Source organism: Bos javanicus, chromosome 25, assembly GCF_032452875.1.
Source record: "Bos javanicus breed banteng chromosome 25, ARS-OSU_banteng_1.0, whole genome shotgun sequence".
In the NCBI taxonomy this organism is placed as follows: domain Eukaryota; kingdom Metazoa; phylum Chordata; class Mammalia; order Artiodactyla; family Bovidae; genus Bos; species Bos javanicus.
In genome coordinates, this window is record NC_083892.1 from 15,621,688 (window position 1) to 15,640,805 (window position 19,118).

Genomic DNA, 19,118 nt, shown 5'->3' on the forward strand with positions numbered 1-19,118 from the left:
GGAATCTCTCCTGTTGCTGCTTCCCTGCCCTCAGCGTCCACTTGAAATTAGAACCAGGAGTGGGGTAACTCAGGGAAATCCCCCAAAATGAGGGATGCTAAGCAAACGAAATCCAGAGATCCCACTGCAGCTTTTTAGCAAGGCTTTGGGTAGGAAATACCACATATGTGTGCATGTGAATGTTCTCAAATGGTTGCCTATGTGCACACACATATATGCACACACACATACACTCGCACACACACACACACACTCATATGCAAAGCTGGAAAATAGTCTCAGCTACATACAACAGAAGCCGAGGCAGTAAACCTCAGTCTGCCTTTTTAGACCTAGAAGAGCTGCAAGAGACTATACTGCACCTGCCTGGACTCTGGAAGCTACTCTCATGAACTTTTGGTCCTTGGATACATTGGCAACTTACTTTCATTTTACCATGTCAGCACGTCATGTCTTCCCAACAGACCTCATGCTACATAGCATGAATCTCAAATATGCTGTGTCGCCTATAAAATTGGGCGTTGCCTATAAAGTTGACCCTCTCTGCTTCCTCTTCTCAGACATCAGCCAACCAGTAGGTTGAGCGCATCTACTTCTGTTCAGTCTTCCATTCCCAAGGGACTTGTCTTGACTTGCAGTTGGGAAAACATCCTGCAACTGTTAAGTGAGCTGCATTCTGAGCATGGTTCTCTTAGGGTCCATCCCAACATTGCTTGAGCTTCGGTTGATTTTGGTTCAACAAGAATTTGCCCAGTGCTCTCTGTGTGGCAGGCCCAGAATTTTGGTAAATATAAGCACAAAGAAGATCATCTTGGAAAATGGGACCAGTAGCTAAAAGACAGAGAAGGCGATGGCACCCCACTCCAGTACTCTTGCCTGGAAAATCCCATGGATGGAGGAGCCTGGTAGGCTGCAGTCCACGGGGTCGCTCAGAGTTGGACAGGACTGAGGTACTTCGCTTTCACTTTTCACCTTCATGCATTGGAGAAGGAAATGGCAACCCACTCCAGTGTTCTTGCCTGGAGAATCCCAGGGACGGAGGAGCGTGGTGGGCTGCCATCTATGGGGTCACTCAGAGTCAGACACGACTGAAGTGACTTAGCAGCAGCAGCAGCAGCTAAAAGAGTTGTTCAAATAGCAGGGAAGAAGGAGAGCAGAGAACCACCCCCAAAACTTGTGGACTCTGCTCCCGACCACGTGTTCCTGGTTGTATGTTTGTATACATTTCTTGAGTCCAGTTTTGGATTTTGTAGCCAATTGAATTTTATAGCCAAGTTTGCTCTACGACAAGTCCATATCCCAGCCTTCTCTCCCATCCCAGGGCCTCTGCTGAGAGCTCTGGGACTTGATATACAAGAGGCTACAAACCCCAGTGCCCACAGTAGCTACATGGGGCCCTAGTGAGGGGGTCAGGCATGTGTCCTTAGCTGGAGGGCGGGCACATGCCCCATCTAAGAGAGACAGCCTTTTCCCAGATCAGCAGCCAGGGCCTTATGAAATTGATGGATTCCTGTTTCCAGGTCTCCTCATTTTCCAAGAAATGACAGAGCTTTGTAGTTTTGCATGAAACCTCCTGAACTGTAAGTGTTGCCCTCACATGTAGCATTTTTCTTTTGGAAACGTGGCACGGGCTGAACAAAACCCATCTGAGGCGATTACTGCCTGTAGGCCCCACTTTGCTGTTTGCTCTGTGGGCAGGAAACTCTCCAAGATGCTGTTCTCAAGGAGCCTGTAAAACAGACACTGCTGCTGGGTGGTCAGCGATGAGCCCCACCGCCTTATGGATTTGGTCAATTTGAGACGGAAGACTTGAACTTGCATCCTGCTTCTCTGGGCTCATCCTTTCTCATCCTGCCCCCTCCTGCCCCCTCTGTTTGCACAGATGTCTCAATGAAGTTCGTGGGAAAAGAACACTTACTATCCTGAATAGATCCTACAGTTATGCCAAACGTCACGCGTGTGAGTCTGGGTCCCCTGCCCCCGCCCTCCTGGGCAGGAAAGCCTAGAAATCAAAGGGGATCATTGTAGACGTGGGTCAGCCGAGCCGCCCTGGGCACCGTGGTCGTCTCCTGGGGGCTGATTATCAGCTTGCTTGAGGATCTCAGGCTCTTGCCTGACCTTGGCACAGGGTCTGGCGAGTTTGGCTTTCTGGGTGGAGAATGGGTTGTTTCAGAAACAAAGCCATTGAGACCGAGTGGAGGAGAGAACTCTATTCACTGGTGAAAGGAGCTCATTGTACAGACTCGGTGGGCCCGGCAGGACCCCCTTCCTCTGGCCTCCCCCTCCTCCCTTTTCCCCAGCTGGGGCTTTGTCCGTGAGCCCTTCACGATGCTTTCTCCCGGGCTGCGCTTTCTTCCCCCTTTTCCTGTCTCAGCAGCTTTGGGACTGCCTTGTACAGGAGGAGAGTCGGGCTCGCAGCCCCCGCACACGTTCTCGGCTCCTTGGGCCAACTCTGTCGTCGTGGGTGATGAGAGCGCTTCCTTCCGGGAGAGCTGGGAACAAACAGCCAGTTCACAGGCAGCTGCACTCGGTGGAAGTGCAGGAAGCAAGAGAACAGTGGGCGCTAACAACCTCTTCCTGTGCCACGCTCTTCACCGAAGCCTTCCCACTGGGCAACCCCCAGCCTGATGCCCAGTGCTGCCGCCTGCCCCGCCCCCTGAAAGTCAGGACCATTGGGCCCCAGGTAGAGGCTTGTCATTGAGTGAACTGCAGTGCTCCGTTTCCCTGTGCTTTATTAGAGCGTTTCTTTCTTCCCTCAAGTCCCAGCATCCTGAACTTTTCTTCCTTGGGACTAGGGCTGACCGTGGAATCATGTTGATTAAACAAATCATCTGGCGGGTAGAATGGTACTATCCCTTGTGAAGAGCAGTAAAATATGGTCATTGAGAGATGGGAGATCAGGGGGACTTCCCTGGTGGTCCAGTGGTTAAAAATCTGCCTTACAATGCAGGAGATGCGGGTTCAATCTCTAGTCAGGGAACTAAGATCCCACATGCCATGAGGCAACTAAGCCTGTGCACCTCAACTGCTGAGCCACAACTGGAGAATCTGAATGTCTCAACAAGAGATCACGCATGACGCAATGACGATTCCCCCATACAGCAATGATGTAGCCTAGTAAATAAATAGATATTTTTAAAAAGAGATGGGAGGTCACAAACTCCCCAGCCCTGCAGGTGGGGTGGGGGCTGTGGCCAAGAGGAGGATGTGTGCCCATCTTAAGTAGGTGGCAGCTACTCAGCTCCAGCTGTAGCCATGCCAGCCCACATCCCCATTTGGCCAGATCTTCTGACATTTAAGAAAAGCCAGAAATCTGGGTATGGTGAAATCACCCACTTTTTAAATGTTGGCAACTGGCTTAAAAAAAAAAAAAGTATTGTGCACTATGCATGTCAAACCATACCACCTCTGCACACTTTGGTTAACTTCTTAAGAGATATGAAGGTTAAATGAGCCTGGCCCTGCTTTTTGGGCAAGTCTTTCTGAGATTCTGTTTCCTCCTCTATAAATTAAGACTACTATAGGAGATCCATAGTCTAGAAACAGGCGAATATACAAATAATGTCATCAAGAGCACTGCCCAGTGAGACAAGAAAAAAATAAAATCATCTATGTTTCCAGACTTTATGGCCATCTTGTAGTAGCTGCCCCAGGAGGATGGAATGAGCATTTACTGAAATGCATAGAAATGAACAGAGTGTTTCATAAGGACTTAAATGAAAGCTGTCGTAATGGCCATTGTCTGTTGGCTCAGTCACCTTCATCCTCAGCACCCTCATCAGCATTAAGACATGCAGGAGAAAGCCAGGGAGGCAGGAAGGAGCACTGAGTCTCCCCAGGACCCAGCCCTTTGAAACCTCAAGACCATGACTCTGACTCTCTTTGTACCAGGCCTCTGCCCACGTGTCTCCTGCAGATCCACTTGCCGACCATCTCTCTTCTAGCCTAGGAAGGAGGCTCCCCAGCTCCCAGGCACAGCCAAGAGCTGGGGATACGCCCCCTGCATCCGCTGTGAAGCTCTCCACTCCGTTGCCGTGTGCCCGCATCCTGGGATCCAATCCCCCCGTGGCTTGAATCAGCAGTTCTGTGTGTGGCCTCTTGGAGACATTTCAGACTTGCAGCACTGCTGAATCATAGTTTCTCCAGAGCTGGGATATGCTGTCTTTTGGACAAAAGTTGTCCTGGCTAGAGGCTCTGGTGAGGATCTGAAGAAGAGGAAATGAAGAAAAGGAGTGTGGGAAGGACTCACATAAACACTGATTTTGGCAAAAAAAGGATGAACCCAGGATTTTGTGTCAAGAAACTTGGATTCTAGGCTGGCTTTTGCTCTAAATGGTGTGTGCCCTTAGGAAACTACTTCCCATTCTGGATTGCATATGCTGCTGTTGCTCTTTAATCACTAAGTCGTGTCCAACTCTTTGCAACCCCATGGACTGTAGCCTGCCAGCCTCCTCTGTCCATAGAATTCTCCAGGCAAGAATGCCTGGAGTGAGTTCCCATTTCCTTCTCCAGGCTATCTTCCCGACCCAGGGATCGAACCTGCGTCTCCTGCTTGGCATATGGATTCTTTACCACTGAGCCACCTGGGAAGCCCCGGGTCTCATATGCCATAACAGAAAATGATGGGTTTGATCTAGGTCAGGGCAGGAAATGCATTTCATCTCACTGGAAAATAGGAATGTACCAATAGTGTCTGTTCACAAGCCGTGCTAAGAATTTGAGGCCAAGTAATTGCCTGGTAATATCCACCTTGGACATCCCATAGGGAAGCTGCTGCTCACCTACCCCGTATCTCTTCAGTGTCTTTCTGGTATTCACAGTTTTGGATTCTTGGGCTCAAATCTTTAAACTAGATCTTTGTGGAACAGAAAACCTACCTCGCAGTCCCAGAAGCTATAGAACAGAGCGTTGTGTCTCTGGACAGTGTCTCCAGGACACATTGTTTCCATTTGGGCCACCTGCCATCTTGGTGACCACAGCAGATGGGTGTCAAATTGGTAGGTGTCGCCTGGCCTGTGCCTGGGAAAAGCTAATTATTGGGCTAGGCTGGAGATGTGGCTTGTATTCTGAGCTTAGGAAGACTTGCGTCCCAGCAGAGTCCGGTGGCCAGCTTCAGAAGGACTGCAAGCCCGGACGGTCTACCAGCGCATCTTGTCTGGCTGTGTTGGGTGGAGGTTGCGTTGCTCCGTTTTTTCTTGGCATGCTGCAGGCATGTCTCGTTTCTGGTCTGAAATGCCTTCGAGCTGTGAAAAACACATCCCATAAAGTGACAGTAATTGTCCTCCAAGAGGAACTAACATTTGTGGCTTGCCTACTTGCCACCAGGGCTGAGCGAGGTTCTGATACTCCATCTCTGTCAGTCTTTACAGTAACCACTGAGATAGTTATTACTCTTGTTCTTGTTGTGATTAGTATTCTTAAAGGTTACGTAATTAGCCAAAGATCCAGAGCAACCAAATGGGACAATCTGGTATTTCCTAATACGATGTGATCCAGTTCCCTGCTCCATAAGGCTTCCTAGTGCCAACAACTGACAGAACCATGAACCATGGTTAAGTGATTCTGATTTACAGTGTGGTCGTACCCCTGGGAAACAGCATAGTCTAGTGGTCAAAAGTGCAGCCTCAGGGCGTGGGCTGTATGTGTGTGTGTGTGTGTGTGTTAGTCGCTCAGTTGTGGTCGACTCTTTGTGATGCTGTGGCCTGTAGCTTCTGGGCTCCTCTGTCCATGTAGTTCTCCCTGCAAGAATACTGGAGTAGTTGCCTTGCCTTCCTCCAAGGGATCTTCCTGACCCAGGGATTGAACCTGGGTCTCCTGCATTGCAGGCAGATTCTTTACATCTGACTCACCAGGGAAGCCCTCAGGAGTTGGGCTGTCCTGATCCAAACCTTGTCTCTGCGATTTACTAATGAGTGCCTTTGAGCCTCGGTTATACCGTCCTGTAGAATGGAGCTGTTAGTACTAATAATACCTATGAATAATCTGAGCTGTTGTGAGTTTTTAATGAGAGTTCTTACAGCCCACTTATTATAATGTCTTGCTTCACTGTGAGCCCAGTGTTGGGCTGCTTTTCTGATTATCGTCAGTATTGATCAGCCACGTGACCCAGGATCACTGCATGAATAAGGGGGAGGTGACAGTTGTGCGCAGTAGCCAGGCAGCAGCCATACAGCTAGAAGCCATACTTTCTGGCAGAAAAGCGCATCCAGGGCCTCAGGCAGGTGTATTCAAAGCGTAGTTCCAAGAATTGTAGTTCTGTGCACTTTGTAAAGGATTACAAAACCTCCGGAGGCCCACGCAGCACAAAGTGTTCTGTATAATGGTTTAGATTTTTAGTGACTGTTTGCACTCAGAGATACACACGCGGAGCTGAGAAACACTAAAGCCATTGCCGAGTTTCCGTGCATCTGTGGTTTCTCCTCTCTTTCCAGGATGGGGATGGTCAACTACTGATCCAAGGGCTTCAGGCTTCATTTAGCAGTTCTTTGAGGTTCTGTTGGTCCTTCCTGAGGTCTGGACTTAAATATGTGGAGGGAATGCAGAAGAAGATCTAAAAGGTCTCTGAACTTTTTGAACTTTCAAGACCAAAAAGAGACAGACAGAGCAAGGGAATTCCACCCCGTTTTCAGGGCCCAGTCACATCTGTCACCATCTCTCTGATGCAGGGAGAGGCCCCTTGCCCTCTCCACGGGGTTTCTGCTTTCTCCCCTGAGTCCTCTTTGAAGGTGACTTTGCATTTTCCAACAAGGTGAGTCTGTGTGGTGCCGGCCTGTGCTCACGTTCCAAGAGCAGCCTTTCTCAGAGAACAAGGGCGTTCTGTGTCCATCATGTGCCTCCCTCATCGCCCGGAGCCGCCTGGCCGGCACGTGTCCCGCCTTCATCTCAGGAGCCCCTGCCGTGTAAGATAAGCGCGCCGTGGAATCCCACAGAAAGCGCTATTGTGTGAGCACCTTGATGGCTGTGACCAGGCCTAGAGAAAGAATTAAGACGGGGTCACACGCCCCGGTGGGGGGGTGCTGAAGGGAGGGGAGTGGTGACCGGGTTTCTGGGGCAAGAGGGATACCTTCACTATTTACGTGGGGAGAAAAGAAGGGGCCAAAACCACCCTGCACCTTGCTGTGGACTGAATGTATGGTGGTGGTTTTAGTCACTAAGTCCTGTCTGACTCTTTATGACCCCATGGACTGATGCCCGCCAGGCTCCTCTGTCCATGGAATTCTCTAGGCAAGAATACTGGGGTGGGTTGCCTTGCCCTCCTCCAGGGGATCTTCCCAACCCAGGGATTGAACCCAAGTCTCCTGCATTGCAGGCAGATTCTATACTACTGAGCCACCAGGGAAACCCAGATGGAATATATGTGTCCCTCTAAAAATTCATATGTTGAAATTCTAATATCCCGTGGGATGGCGTTAAGAGGTGGGGTCTTCGGGAGGTGATTAGGTCATGAGGGAGGAGCCCCCATGAATGAGATTAGTGCCCTTATAAAAGAGACCCTGAAAAACTCCCCTGAATCTTCTGCCACGTGAGGTCACAGCAAAAAGACAGCTATCTATGAATCAGGAAGCTCTCGCCAGACACCAAGTCGCCAGCACCTTGACCTTGGACTCATAGACTCCAGAACTGTGAGAAATAAATTTCTGCTGTTTATAACCCACTCAGTCTGTGCTATTCTCTTAGAGTACCCAGGGGAGGCCAGGACACACCCATCATGAAATTTCTTGGAGGCACAAAGCCTGAGCACCAGAGTCCCAAGCATGCATCAGACACTTGGTGGCTAGCTGGTGTCAGAGGTTGGAGTCCTAAGCAAGATTTTTGGTTTTTCACTGGCTGTCTTTCTCACCTCGGATGCCTTTAGTCTTATACTATTCAGAATATAATACAAGAGTTCTCAGGCTTCAGTCTGCCTGACTTGCCCAAGAGTGTCTAATAAAAATGCAGATTCTTTGGATCCTTGCCCAGAGAGCCTGATTCAGTAAGTTCACACTATTGGAAACACCAGGATATTGGTTAAAGGACCAGTTTCTGGCAGTGTACAGACCTGAGCACCAGACCTGGCCCCATCCCTTATCAAATCTATGTTCTCGAGCAAATTGTCTTGCTGGAGCGTTAGTTATCTGATCTGTAAAATGGGCAGTTTGAGACTTCCCTTGCCAGGGTTACAAGGAGTTCACGTGCTTGACACAAGTAAGCTTTCAAAATGAAGTAGGTAACTTTACCCACTCACTGCTGTCCACTTAGGTACAATAGTCTTCTTTGATGGCTCAGTGGGAAAGAATCTGCCTGCAAGGCAAGAGATACAGGGGACGTGGGTTCGATCTCTGGGTTGGGAAGATCCTCTGGAGGAAGAAATGGCAACCCACTTCGGTATTCTTGCCTGAAAAACCTCAAGGACAGAGGAGCCTGGCAGGCTACAGTCCATGGGGCCACAAGATTCGGATAAGACTGAGCAACTAAGCATGCATGCACCCAGTTATGTACAATAATTCTCAGTCCAGAAGAATTATGATCGAATAGGGTTGGGTGTGGAGGGTTATGTCTTAGCCTTCACAAGCCTGGAAGAAGAAAACAAAGGGACGATTATCTTTGAGTTTCTAGCCAGAGACCAAACATTTGAAATATCTGGTTTTAGTTAATGTTCACAACAGCCTGTGATATGATATCCTGTTTTCAAGACAGGAGGTGACTGTGCATCTGAGTTGGTGTGAGACGGTCCAGGTTCACACCTGTTAAGCTGGTGTGATTGTTACCAATGCTCGTTTTCACTTACAGAGTTTGCCAGACCATACAGTCTATGCTTTGCTGTCTTGCAGTAGCTCTGTAGGAGAAATATAGACCCTCCTGTTAACATCATGTAAATGAGAAAGTAAAGCTCACAGATGCTATGAGGTTTGGCTGAGGTCACTGGTCTAAGTGGTTGTCATCTGCTGACTCACACATTTCTTGGGAGCAAAGCCTTTAAAGAAGTGATTCAGTTAAAATGTGGCTTTTAGAAGGGATTTCTAATCTAGTCTGAGGGTTTCCCAGATGGCTCAGGGGTAGAGAATCTGCCTGCCAATGCCAGAGATGTGTGTTCGATCCCTGGGCCAGGAAGATACCCTGGAGAAGGAAATGGCAACCCACTCCAATAGTCTTGCCTGGAAAATCTCATGGACACAGGAGGCTGATGGGCTACAGTTCATGGGGTCACAAAAAGAGTTGGACACGACTGAGTGACTTAAACAAAAACAACAGTCCAGTCTGACTGGTATCTTTATGAGAAGAGGAACTTTGGGCACACAGAGACACCCAGAGGCTCCTGTATGGAGTAAAAAGATTATGTGAGTACACAGTGAGAAGGCAGCCATCTAAGCAGAGAGGCCTTCAAAGAAAAAAAACCCTGCTGGTGCATTGACCTTGGACTTCTAGCTCCCAGAATTGTGAGAAAATAAGTTTCTCTTGTGTAAGCCACTCAGCCTGTGGTACTTTGTTATGGCAGCCTGAGCAAGACTAGAACTGGGCTTGTGCATGATCTGAACCCAGGGCTGACCCCTAACCTGTATTCTTTTCCCACAAATGATCCTTCTTAACCCTGTGCCCAGCCTGCAGTACAAGTGACCGCATCCAGTTAGGCCTCTGGCCTGGCATCCACGCTCAGCTTCCTCTGGGTGCTCTCACCAGGGAGTGTTTCTCCAGCAGGCAGCGGTGCTGAGTTTTTGATCCCATGAAGAGCTCGTTGCATTTCCCAAGGTGCCTGCTATTGAACAGTGATGAGATTAGATCCAGTCTCCGGATGGTGGAAGCTCCCTCCTATGGCAAATCAGAGGACTCCCTGGGCGAGTGCCATCAGCCTTCTGCAGCTTCGTCCTGGGTGTGTCTGTGCTGAGTCTTACTGGGGACCCATTGTCTATCTGCTGACTTGATGGGCCTCAGGGGGGACCTGACTCAGGAAGCCTGAGTCACATGTTTGTCACCTATTTCCCAAAGACTTTGCTTAATGCCCAAGAACAAGCGCTATCTTATGATATCTCATATCATATGAGATATAGATATGATGTCTTATCAAAGACAGGGAGGAGAAAGCCCCTTCCAACTTGTAATCAGGCTCCCGCCTCATTTAAACAGTTAGCTTTGGGATAGAAGGGCACACAGGATCCCTTTAAACTCAGTTCTGTCTCCCTCATGGTGCCTGCCAGGCAGAGTGCTAGCTGCTGAGTTGGAGCATAGTAAACGTGTGTGAACGAGGCTTACCCGGGGCTCAGCATGACCAGGAAAGCCAGAAACGTTTGATGCAAGCCTGAAATGAAAATGAACAAATTCCTCCTCTTCTCTCTGCATTCTTTATAAAAGCTTAATTGCTTGTTAAGATTAGGCCCGTGGCCCTGATGGGCTCAGAAGTATCTGAGCCTGGTTTCCCTGGTCATACAAGCAAGACTGTTGAGGAGCAAACAAGTTTGATTTCTCCAGGACCTGTAATCAGGCTCCCGCCTCATTTATACAGTTAGCTTTGGGATAGAAGGGCGCACAGGGTCCCTTTAAACTCAGTTCTGTCTCCCTCATGGTGCCCGCCAGGCAGAGTGCTGGCTGCTGAGTTGGAGCATAGTAAACGTGTGTGAACGAGTTTGGCTAACTCTGCATGGTTCATGCTGTGGCACAGTGACTGCATTTGGTTTTTAGTTTTGACATGTGTGCTAATTTCTATCAACCGTGTCCACTACCTTTTTTAAAAATACAGATGCTCAAAAACGATGCCAGTCGTTAAGGTGGGTACTTAACCTTTTACTTCCTGTATTCTTCCTTTTGATAAACATTATCTAGGTTGCAGGATTACTTTGTCTAAGGTAGGACTGTATTGTCTGATAGAGCTACTCTAAAATACCCCAGGTTTCTTGAATACAGGGCATTGGGACTGAATCCAGGCTTCAACAATATCTGTGTAAACTTGGACAAGTTATTCAATCTCTGTGGTCATCAGTTTCCCCATCTCTATAATGGGAATAATAGTAGTGCCTACCATAAAGGTGTTACAAGGGGTAAATGGAATGATGTGTGTATAGAGGTTAAGCCACGGCCTGAAACATGGTATGACGTTAACAAATTATTAGCTGTTACTTAACAAGTAACTTAGTAAGTTACTACTAGTATTCATGACTATTCTGAATCTTGGTCAAATAATATGCCCATGGAATAAAGTTTAGAATAAACCAAAGGAATGGGAAATGTCTTTCTCAGAGCAAGGAGGTTTTGAGTGATGACCCCCTTTAATGTTATCGTGCAGCTGAAAGTGTTGGTCGCTTAGTCGTGTCTGACTCTTTGTGACCCCTTGGGTGTAGCCTGCCAGGCTCCGCTGTCCGTGGAATTCTCCAGGCAAGAATACTGGAGTGGGTAGCCACTCCCTTCTCCAGGGGATCTTCCTGACCCAGGGATCCAACCTGGGTCTCCTTCATTGCAAGTGGACTCTTTACCATCTGAGCCACCAGGGAAGCCCCAAAATGTTGTAATGGCGCCGAAACAAATTCAGAAGAACTGGTATATTTAGTGAAGAGGGCTGAAGGCTGACTCAGAGGTGGTACCAAATACTGATGGTGAATGTTTCTTTGCTTGGTGTAAGGTCCATCTCAAATGGAGCCTGGTACATAGTAGAGTCTCAGTAAATGATAGCTATTAGCTGTAGTTATTGCAGGTTCCTGGATGTATTTGCAGACTTAGGGAGAATATGTATCTTTTCGTTTCCAAGGCTGGACTGTATACAATACATTTTAGTTCTATCAAGGTCTACCTTGGAGAGTATATTCACCACAATGGTGCTGTGTAACAAGTCAACCTGAAATGGCTTGAGACAACAGGCACATATTCTGTCTGTGAGTGAGGTGGGCTCGGGTTTGGCTAATCGAGGCTGGACTTAGCTTCAAGCTGCAGATTGGATCGGGTCTGCCCCGAGTGCCTCTAATCCCCCTTGGACCAGCAGGCTACCTGGGGTGTATTCTCCTGAGCTGACCGGCAAAAGCACAAGAGGTCATGCTCAATCATGCACGCACATTTCAAGCTTCCACAATGTCTTAACTGCTAATGGGCAAGCCCAAGTTCAGGGAGGAGGAAGCTTGCTCTGCAAAGCAATTCACGATCACATGACCAGAGGGTGTGGATCGAGGGAGTGGTGAAAATGAGGGCCACTGATTCCATCTACCCAGTTCCCCACTTGGCTTCCCCACTTTGTCATTGCAGTAGATGATATGAAAGGGCTTTCCTTGCTTTAGGTGGTTCCCTGGTTCTCAGTCCCCACATTAAGATTCTAAAAGCTCTCCACTGTAGCATCCGAGCACGTTGCGAATTCCCCATTGGTCTCCGAGAGCCTTTCCTCTGACAGACAGGAATTTACTCTACTGTAAACCAAAGAGTCCCAGTTTAGACAGACGCGATGGATTAGGCAGACAGCATCATTGACCCAGTTCCACTTCGTTAGCCTTTCCAATTAAGGAGGATGTTACTGAAAGTGAAACCTCACAGAGATACTGTCATACCTTGAATCCTCTGGTCTGAGCCTCTGTAGGCAGAGTCTTATATCTCAAATGTGCACAGAGGGAGGGGAGTGAGTTTGTTGGCCAGTGAATCTTAAGTGTTAATGACATGGCCGTTTGTGAGTTACTTTGTCTGTCTTCTTGGCTAAATAATTAACATGCTAAATAGATAGCATTTTTGCTTTTGTTTTTCCAGAAGCTTTTTAATGAATATTAATCCTCTGACCCTGCACCCAGAGGATCTCTGATCATGGAACACCAGATAGTTGGTGCAGCATTATACCCATGGATCAGGCTCTGGGTTTTGTCAACACGGATGTCAGAGGTTTCCTGTGGCTTCCTGGGAAAGTCTTTTTCAGTGAAGTTGTTCATGGGGTTCAGGATGGCATTCTCCCCTCTCCCCCGCCTCCCCCATGGGATTCTGAGCAGTGAAGCGTAAGCCCCAAACAACAGCCAAATGCGCTGTGAAGTACAGCTTAATTAATCTGGGCATGCACCCAACACCCCATCCAATGCTTTGCAAGGACCTGGCCTTAAAAAATGAAGCTAATGTCTGAGAAGCAGCTTCTTATCTTCCAGTCAAAATCTGGATGCTGGGATCGGAATAAAGAGAGGGACAGACAGACACACAGAGGCTGACTTGAGCTGAAGCACAGACTTGCGTGCTGTCTCCCATTAAACAGTGTGAGTCTGACCCATGCTGCCCAACATGGACCATGGCCTTGCCTCCCGGACTAGAATGGGCCCTGCACAGTGTACTTGGCCTGACCCTGGGAGCCTGGGAGCACAGGGTTCACTCTCTCTGCAGACAAGTGATACAGGAGCTGGCTGGGGGTGCTCCATGAAGGATGCTAAAATAATGAGCCTCACTTGAATAAAGAGTGGTTCAGCGAAGGTTCTCCCCCGCTGTAGTGGCTACCTCTTCCCCCTTGACAAGGAGCTGGTAAGGGTTTGAAGACAGAGGGTTGCAGTATTTCTTACAAGACTTCTTAGGTTGTTGTTGTTGTTGTTTTAATATTTGTTTGTGTGGCTGTGTTGGGTCTTAGTTGGGGCACGTGGGATCTTCCTTGTATCTTGTAGGCTCTTTAGCACATGGACTCTCTGGTGTTGATCTTGGTTCCCCCAGCAGGGATCGAACCCTCATCCCCCTGCGTTGCAAGGTGGATTCTTAACCGCTGGACCATCAGGGAAGTCTTTCTCCAAGTTTCTTTGTGGGCCAAGGCTGCAGTGTGGGAAGAGGGGGAAAAATGCCCCTCAGTATCTTCTTGGGGATGAGGAATGTTCAGGGCCAGGGTGGAGTGTGAAAATGAGAGTGAGATGTCCTCTTGGCATCAACCTCTGAGCTGCACCATTGAAGAGATGCTGGGAATTAGAACTGAAATTGGGAGAGAAGAGTCCCTTGTCTTGAAGGAAAGGTCAGACCAGACCAGAAAGCAAAGCATTCCTGGGGTTAGGTATCTGACCCTCATCAGAATGAGGCATCGTTATCAAGATGCCACAGGGGAGCAGTGATCAAGAAAGTGAGTGACAGTTACTTAGGATGGTGAGGGGTTTAGATGTTCCAGGCTCTCTACACTTTCTTTCTTTTTTAATTATGGAAAGAACACCTAACATGAGATCTGTCCTCTGACCGAAATTTTCAGTGTACAGTGCCATGTTGCTAACTCTAGGCTCTATGCCATACAGCAGATCTCTGGAGCTTATTTGGCTAGTGGGACTGAAACTTCATACTCGATACATAGCATCTCCCCACTTTCCCGCTCCTTCCAGCCTCTGCCAACCACCCTTCTACTCTCTGCTTCTCTGAGAGTTTATTTTAGTTGCCTCATAAAAGTGGAACTATGAGATCTGCACCCCCATGATCCTGGAAGCCAAATTCTTAATAGCCAAAACATGGAAACAACCGGTATGTCCATTGACAGGTGAATAAAGAAAATATGGTGTATATATATGTGCTGCCTGCGTGCGCAGTCGTGTCTGACTGAGTGACCGACTCTTTGTGGTCACTCAAAGGTCACTCCCGTGGACTGTAGCCTGCCAGTCTCCTCTGTCCATGGGATTTTCCAGGCAAGAATACTGGAATGGGTTGCCATTTCCCCCTCCAGGGGATCTTCCGACCCAGGGATGGATCAAACCTAAGTCTCCTGCGGCTCCTGCAATAGCAGGCAGATTCTTTACCACTGAGTCACCTGGGAAGCCCCATATATACACACAGTAGAATATCATTCAGCCTTCAAACAAGAAGGAAATCCTGCCATTTGTAACAACACGGGTGAACCTTGAGGACATTGTGCTAAGTAAAATAAGCCCATCACAGAAAGATGAATAAGGCGTGATATCTACATTTCCTTCTTGTTCACAGCAGAGGGCAGGGGGCTGGGGCGAATTTGCATGCTTTCTGGAAGCCTGTGTTGGAAAATCTGCTTAGATGAAGCTTCCAATTGAGTTTGCCCTTTGGGGCTCTAAAATCATGCCCATTCTCAGGCAGAGGCAGCTTGAGGTTACTTTCCCAGAATCATGAATCCAAGATGATTAAGTGCAGGGCCAACGTAGTCGAGACAAAAATAGCCTTTATGTGCTGAGTTTCCTGTTTTCTTTGGAATCCACTCGCTGAAAACCGCTACCTCCTCTCCAGGCGTCCCTTCCTCCTCTGTACCCACCCTGCCCCTACCCCGGAGTTCACGTTTAATGACCCGAGAGAATTTACCACCGAGCATTTCCAGTCAATTGGCTTTTGTCGAAAGTGAATGAATGGGACTTTCTCTGGCCTTCTCCCTCCTGAAAGGAATCTTCCCCAGCCCATTGGAATGTGCCCCACAGACCGGGAATTAAGCTCCTTCTTGTCCCTCTGTCTCGTTCCTTCCCTCATTCTTTCCCAGATCAGACACAAAGTGGTGGCCTTGCCCCTCATCGGGACTTTATATTCTTTCAGGTTTATTTCTAATCCTCTTGCGGACCCATCTTCTCCCTCCCGTCGATGCTTTGAGCACACTTTGAGATGCTCTGCGAGGGGGCTTTGTTTGTTCTTTCTTTACACTTGCACTTCATCTTCTTGCGTGATCTCCTGCGGGTGTCCCTGAAACCTCCTAGTGAAAAGTTTTATCCTCCTTCCTCATGTGGGTGTGGGAGGAGGTGGAGAATGTCTCATGGAATGGGGGCGACAGAATGGGGACACCCTCCCCGTGTGGTTGCTTGAGCACTGCAGAAGTACAGCTTTGTTTTAAAGTGGTGCCAGGGTAGTAGGTTACATTTCCCCCCCATTCACAGGCATTCTCCTTTTTTCCCACAGGAGCCACAACCAAGCCCAGTGATCACCCTGGAGACCCAGGTGAGTACCTCCCCATGGTCTCTGTCACCTTCTCTGCCCTGATGCTCAGAACCACCTCTCCAGGGAGCGTTTATCAGCACCCTCTTGGCTCCAGGACTCAGAAAAATGGGACAGACACATAACGGCTGTCTTGCTGCCCTGTTGAGACGCTGTGTGTGCACCCGGGTTCTGAAAGCACCATGGGAAGAATCAGACCTGTTTTTCTGAGTTTTCCTCCACCCAGTGGTCACCAGGAGGTGAACGCAGAGAGCAGAGGCAGGGAGGGGTCATGCGGGGAGGGGTGGCTGCTCATTCACGCCTTGGGTTTGGAGAACTCTCTCCCTTGGGCAGTTAGTTGCATCCTTGTATCTGCTTGTGCATTGGGCCATTCTGAGGCCTCTGAATCACAGTGGTGTTCCTGTGTGGGGCGGGTGACCAGTGGATCTTGTAAGGAGGGCCCTTACTGTCTTCTTCTGCTTTCCTGGGCAGCTGTGAGTCCAGAAGACTCAGGTGGAGTCCTGGAGCTGTGTCTTCTGGCCTTAAGGGGCTCTGACCCACTCAGCCTCCGTCTCCCCATCTGCAATGTAGTTACCACAGGAATAGCCCCGCAGGGCTGTGATGAAGATGGCAGGGCACGGTGTCTGTAAAGTCATCAGTACACGCTAAGTGCTTGTGAGTGTTAGCTTTTTAAACCAGTGGAGTGCTTCCCTTTCTGATGGGACTTGCAGGAGGTATATCTTTGTTTTTGTTTTTCTTTTAAACTTCTTATCTTACATTGGGGGGTAGCTGGTTATCCAAAAATGTGATAGTTTCAGGTGAATAGTGAAGGGACTCGGCCATACAGATCCATGTATCCATTCTCCCCCAGACTCCCCTCCCATCCAGGCTGCCACATAACATTGAGCAGAGTTCCATGTGCTCTACAGTAGGTCCCTGCTGGTTATCCATTTTAAATACAGCAGTGTGATATGTCCATCCCAAACTCCCTAACTGTCCCTTCCCACTGGCAACCGCAAGTTCGTTTTCTAAGTCTGTGAATCTAAGGAGGTGTATCTTTGGATTGATCATTTCCTTAGCCCTGTGGATTGGTCAGATACTAAAGAGAGAAGACAGGGTGCCTCCCAGCCAGCACTCCACAGCTAACAGAGTGTGAGATAGGCGAACAAACGTAGCTGAACTTCTCAAGGCTCTTCAGTGACTCCTGCAGCTCCAGGGACCGCCTGCCTCCTACTCTTTACCCTCATCACGAGCATCTCTGCACTGTCTTCCCCAGGGGGGTGAGAAGCAAGCCCACCCTACTCCTTCTTCCTTCATGGAAGGCCAGAAGTTGTGAGGAAAGTAGATTCTCGGGGTTCCTTTGGGCTCTTTTGTCCTCTCCCCACATCCATTTACTTAGTTGGCTTCAGAAGTTTTAGTTGCTCGGTTGTGTCCAACTCTATGACCCCATGGACTGTAGCCCACCAGGCTCCTCTGTCCATGGAATTCTCCAGGAAAGAATACTGGAGTGGGTTGCCATTCCTTTCTCCAGGGGATCTTCCCAACCCAGGGATCGAACCTAGGTCTCCCTCATTGCAGGCAGATTCTTCACCATCTGAGCTGCCAGGGAAGCCCAGTCGACTTCAGGGATAGCCAGAAAACAGAGCAAGCATGAAGGAGCAGTGGTGGGATTTTAAGGGGATAAATACCCAGTTTTAGCTCCTCTTTGACCATCTTCTCATCTGCTTTTTCCCAAACTCCTGCCAGTCAGGAGGTGATGTGGCTGTCAGCTCAGCCACATTTGCCATATGTGAATTGTGTAGTTTGTTTATCCTAAGTCACCTACAGTACATTTTCCCTGACATTAACTTATTTTACTTTCAGAAGTAGACTTACCCTAAACTGATGATTCCCAATCAAGAGTGTCTTTGACCTTCAGAGGATGTTTGGCAATGTCTGAAGACATTTTTGGTTATCTCACCTTGGAGGGGGTTCACTACTGGCATCTAGTGGGTAGCGACCAGAGAGGCTGCTAAATATTCTACGAGGCGCAAGACACCCCCACAGGAAAAATTATCTTGCCTGAAATGTCGGTAGGGCTGAGATTGAGAAATGCTATCTCAGGGAATAATATTGGTGAAATTACAAGTTTGAGGAGCCAGTTATGTTTTTTTTTTTTTTTGCAAAACTTTTAATTTTGAATTAATAAAATTAAAAAGCTCCTTTGGGTGCCCTTTAAACTCATCACAGCATCCTCTCAGATTTATGTGCATTGCGCTTTGGGAAATGTGTCTCTCCCCGGCCTACCCCATGGATTATGAGATGCTGGCCCTTCTCTATCAGTCCTTCCCCAGAGAGAAAATTTATGACTCAGAAAACCCCTGGGCACATAGTCTGCACCCAGAATTCTGGAAGCCAATCTGGGATGCAGTAGCCTAGATGGTTCTAGATGGTTCTGGATGATTCTGTCCTTGCCCCAGCTGCATCTTTTACTATGGAAATTGCCCCACCAGTTCTGCAAAACCTCCATGGGCAAGAACAGTCTGCGTGCCCTGGCTCTGGCGAGTATGTTGTGCGTAACAGTTCCCCCACCTACACAGTGACCTCTCCCACAGTTACATCCATGGGCCCCAGGTACCTGAGCCCTGGTTTGCCAGGTAAGCCAGCTGTGGCATGCGGCTGGCTTTCTGCACTGGTGCCATGCTGCTAGGGAAATGACTCAATTTGTCTCCAGACAACAGTCCATCAGTCTCATCTGGCGCTCGGTCTTTGGGGAGCCATAGGATACTGTTGTCTTTCCCTGAGTTCTGATCTCTGATGTTAAAGAGATGTTGGAACCCAACCAAAGGGCAAATGTGTTCTTTGTAACTGTTGGCATAAGCCCGTGCTCCACTTTGACTCTGTGCTGGGCCTCAGCCCATTGTGGGACTCACGAGGGGATCTTCTTCAGCTGCCTGCAGGCAGGGCAGATGAGAGGGGCAGAGGAGAGGTTTTCTGGCAGAACGTGGTGCCCCAAATATCTCCCATATGGCCTGAGCAAGATGGCAGATGTGGCCGAGTGTGGAAGAGCCAGCCAGGCAGAGGTGAATGGAGGATATCCTCTAAGCCCTGGGTCAGCGCCCCCTGCCCACCCCACCTCTCCCCACCCCAGTCCCCTTTGCTCCCAAGAAAGGCATCACCTGCTCCGTCCTGGAACCCAGGTGCCACAGGTGGGCCTGACTTCGAGATTTCATTGTGAGCTCTGTCCGTTCAGGCCACAGTGGCATGGTTTGCCCAGGGCTCAGCCTGCATTGGGACGTTGGGCCAGCTGGGGGCCCGTCCCTCCACGCATCCTCTGTCTC

General features: G+C 48.8%; 1 protein-coding gene across 1 annotated transcript in view; it reads left to right on the forward strand.

Moving 5' to 3' along the window:
- Positions 1 to 19,118, forward strand: part of XYLT1 (xylosyltransferase 1) — a 352,172-nt gene that overhangs the window by 86,983 nt on the left and 246,071 nt on the right. The window contains exon 2 of the mRNA XM_061401246.1: positions 15,784 to 15,822. Within this exon, the coding sequence (XP_061257230.1) occupies positions 15,784 to 15,822 (39 nt within the window). The remainder of the gene's footprint in view (positions 1 to 15,783; positions 15,823 to 19,118) is intronic.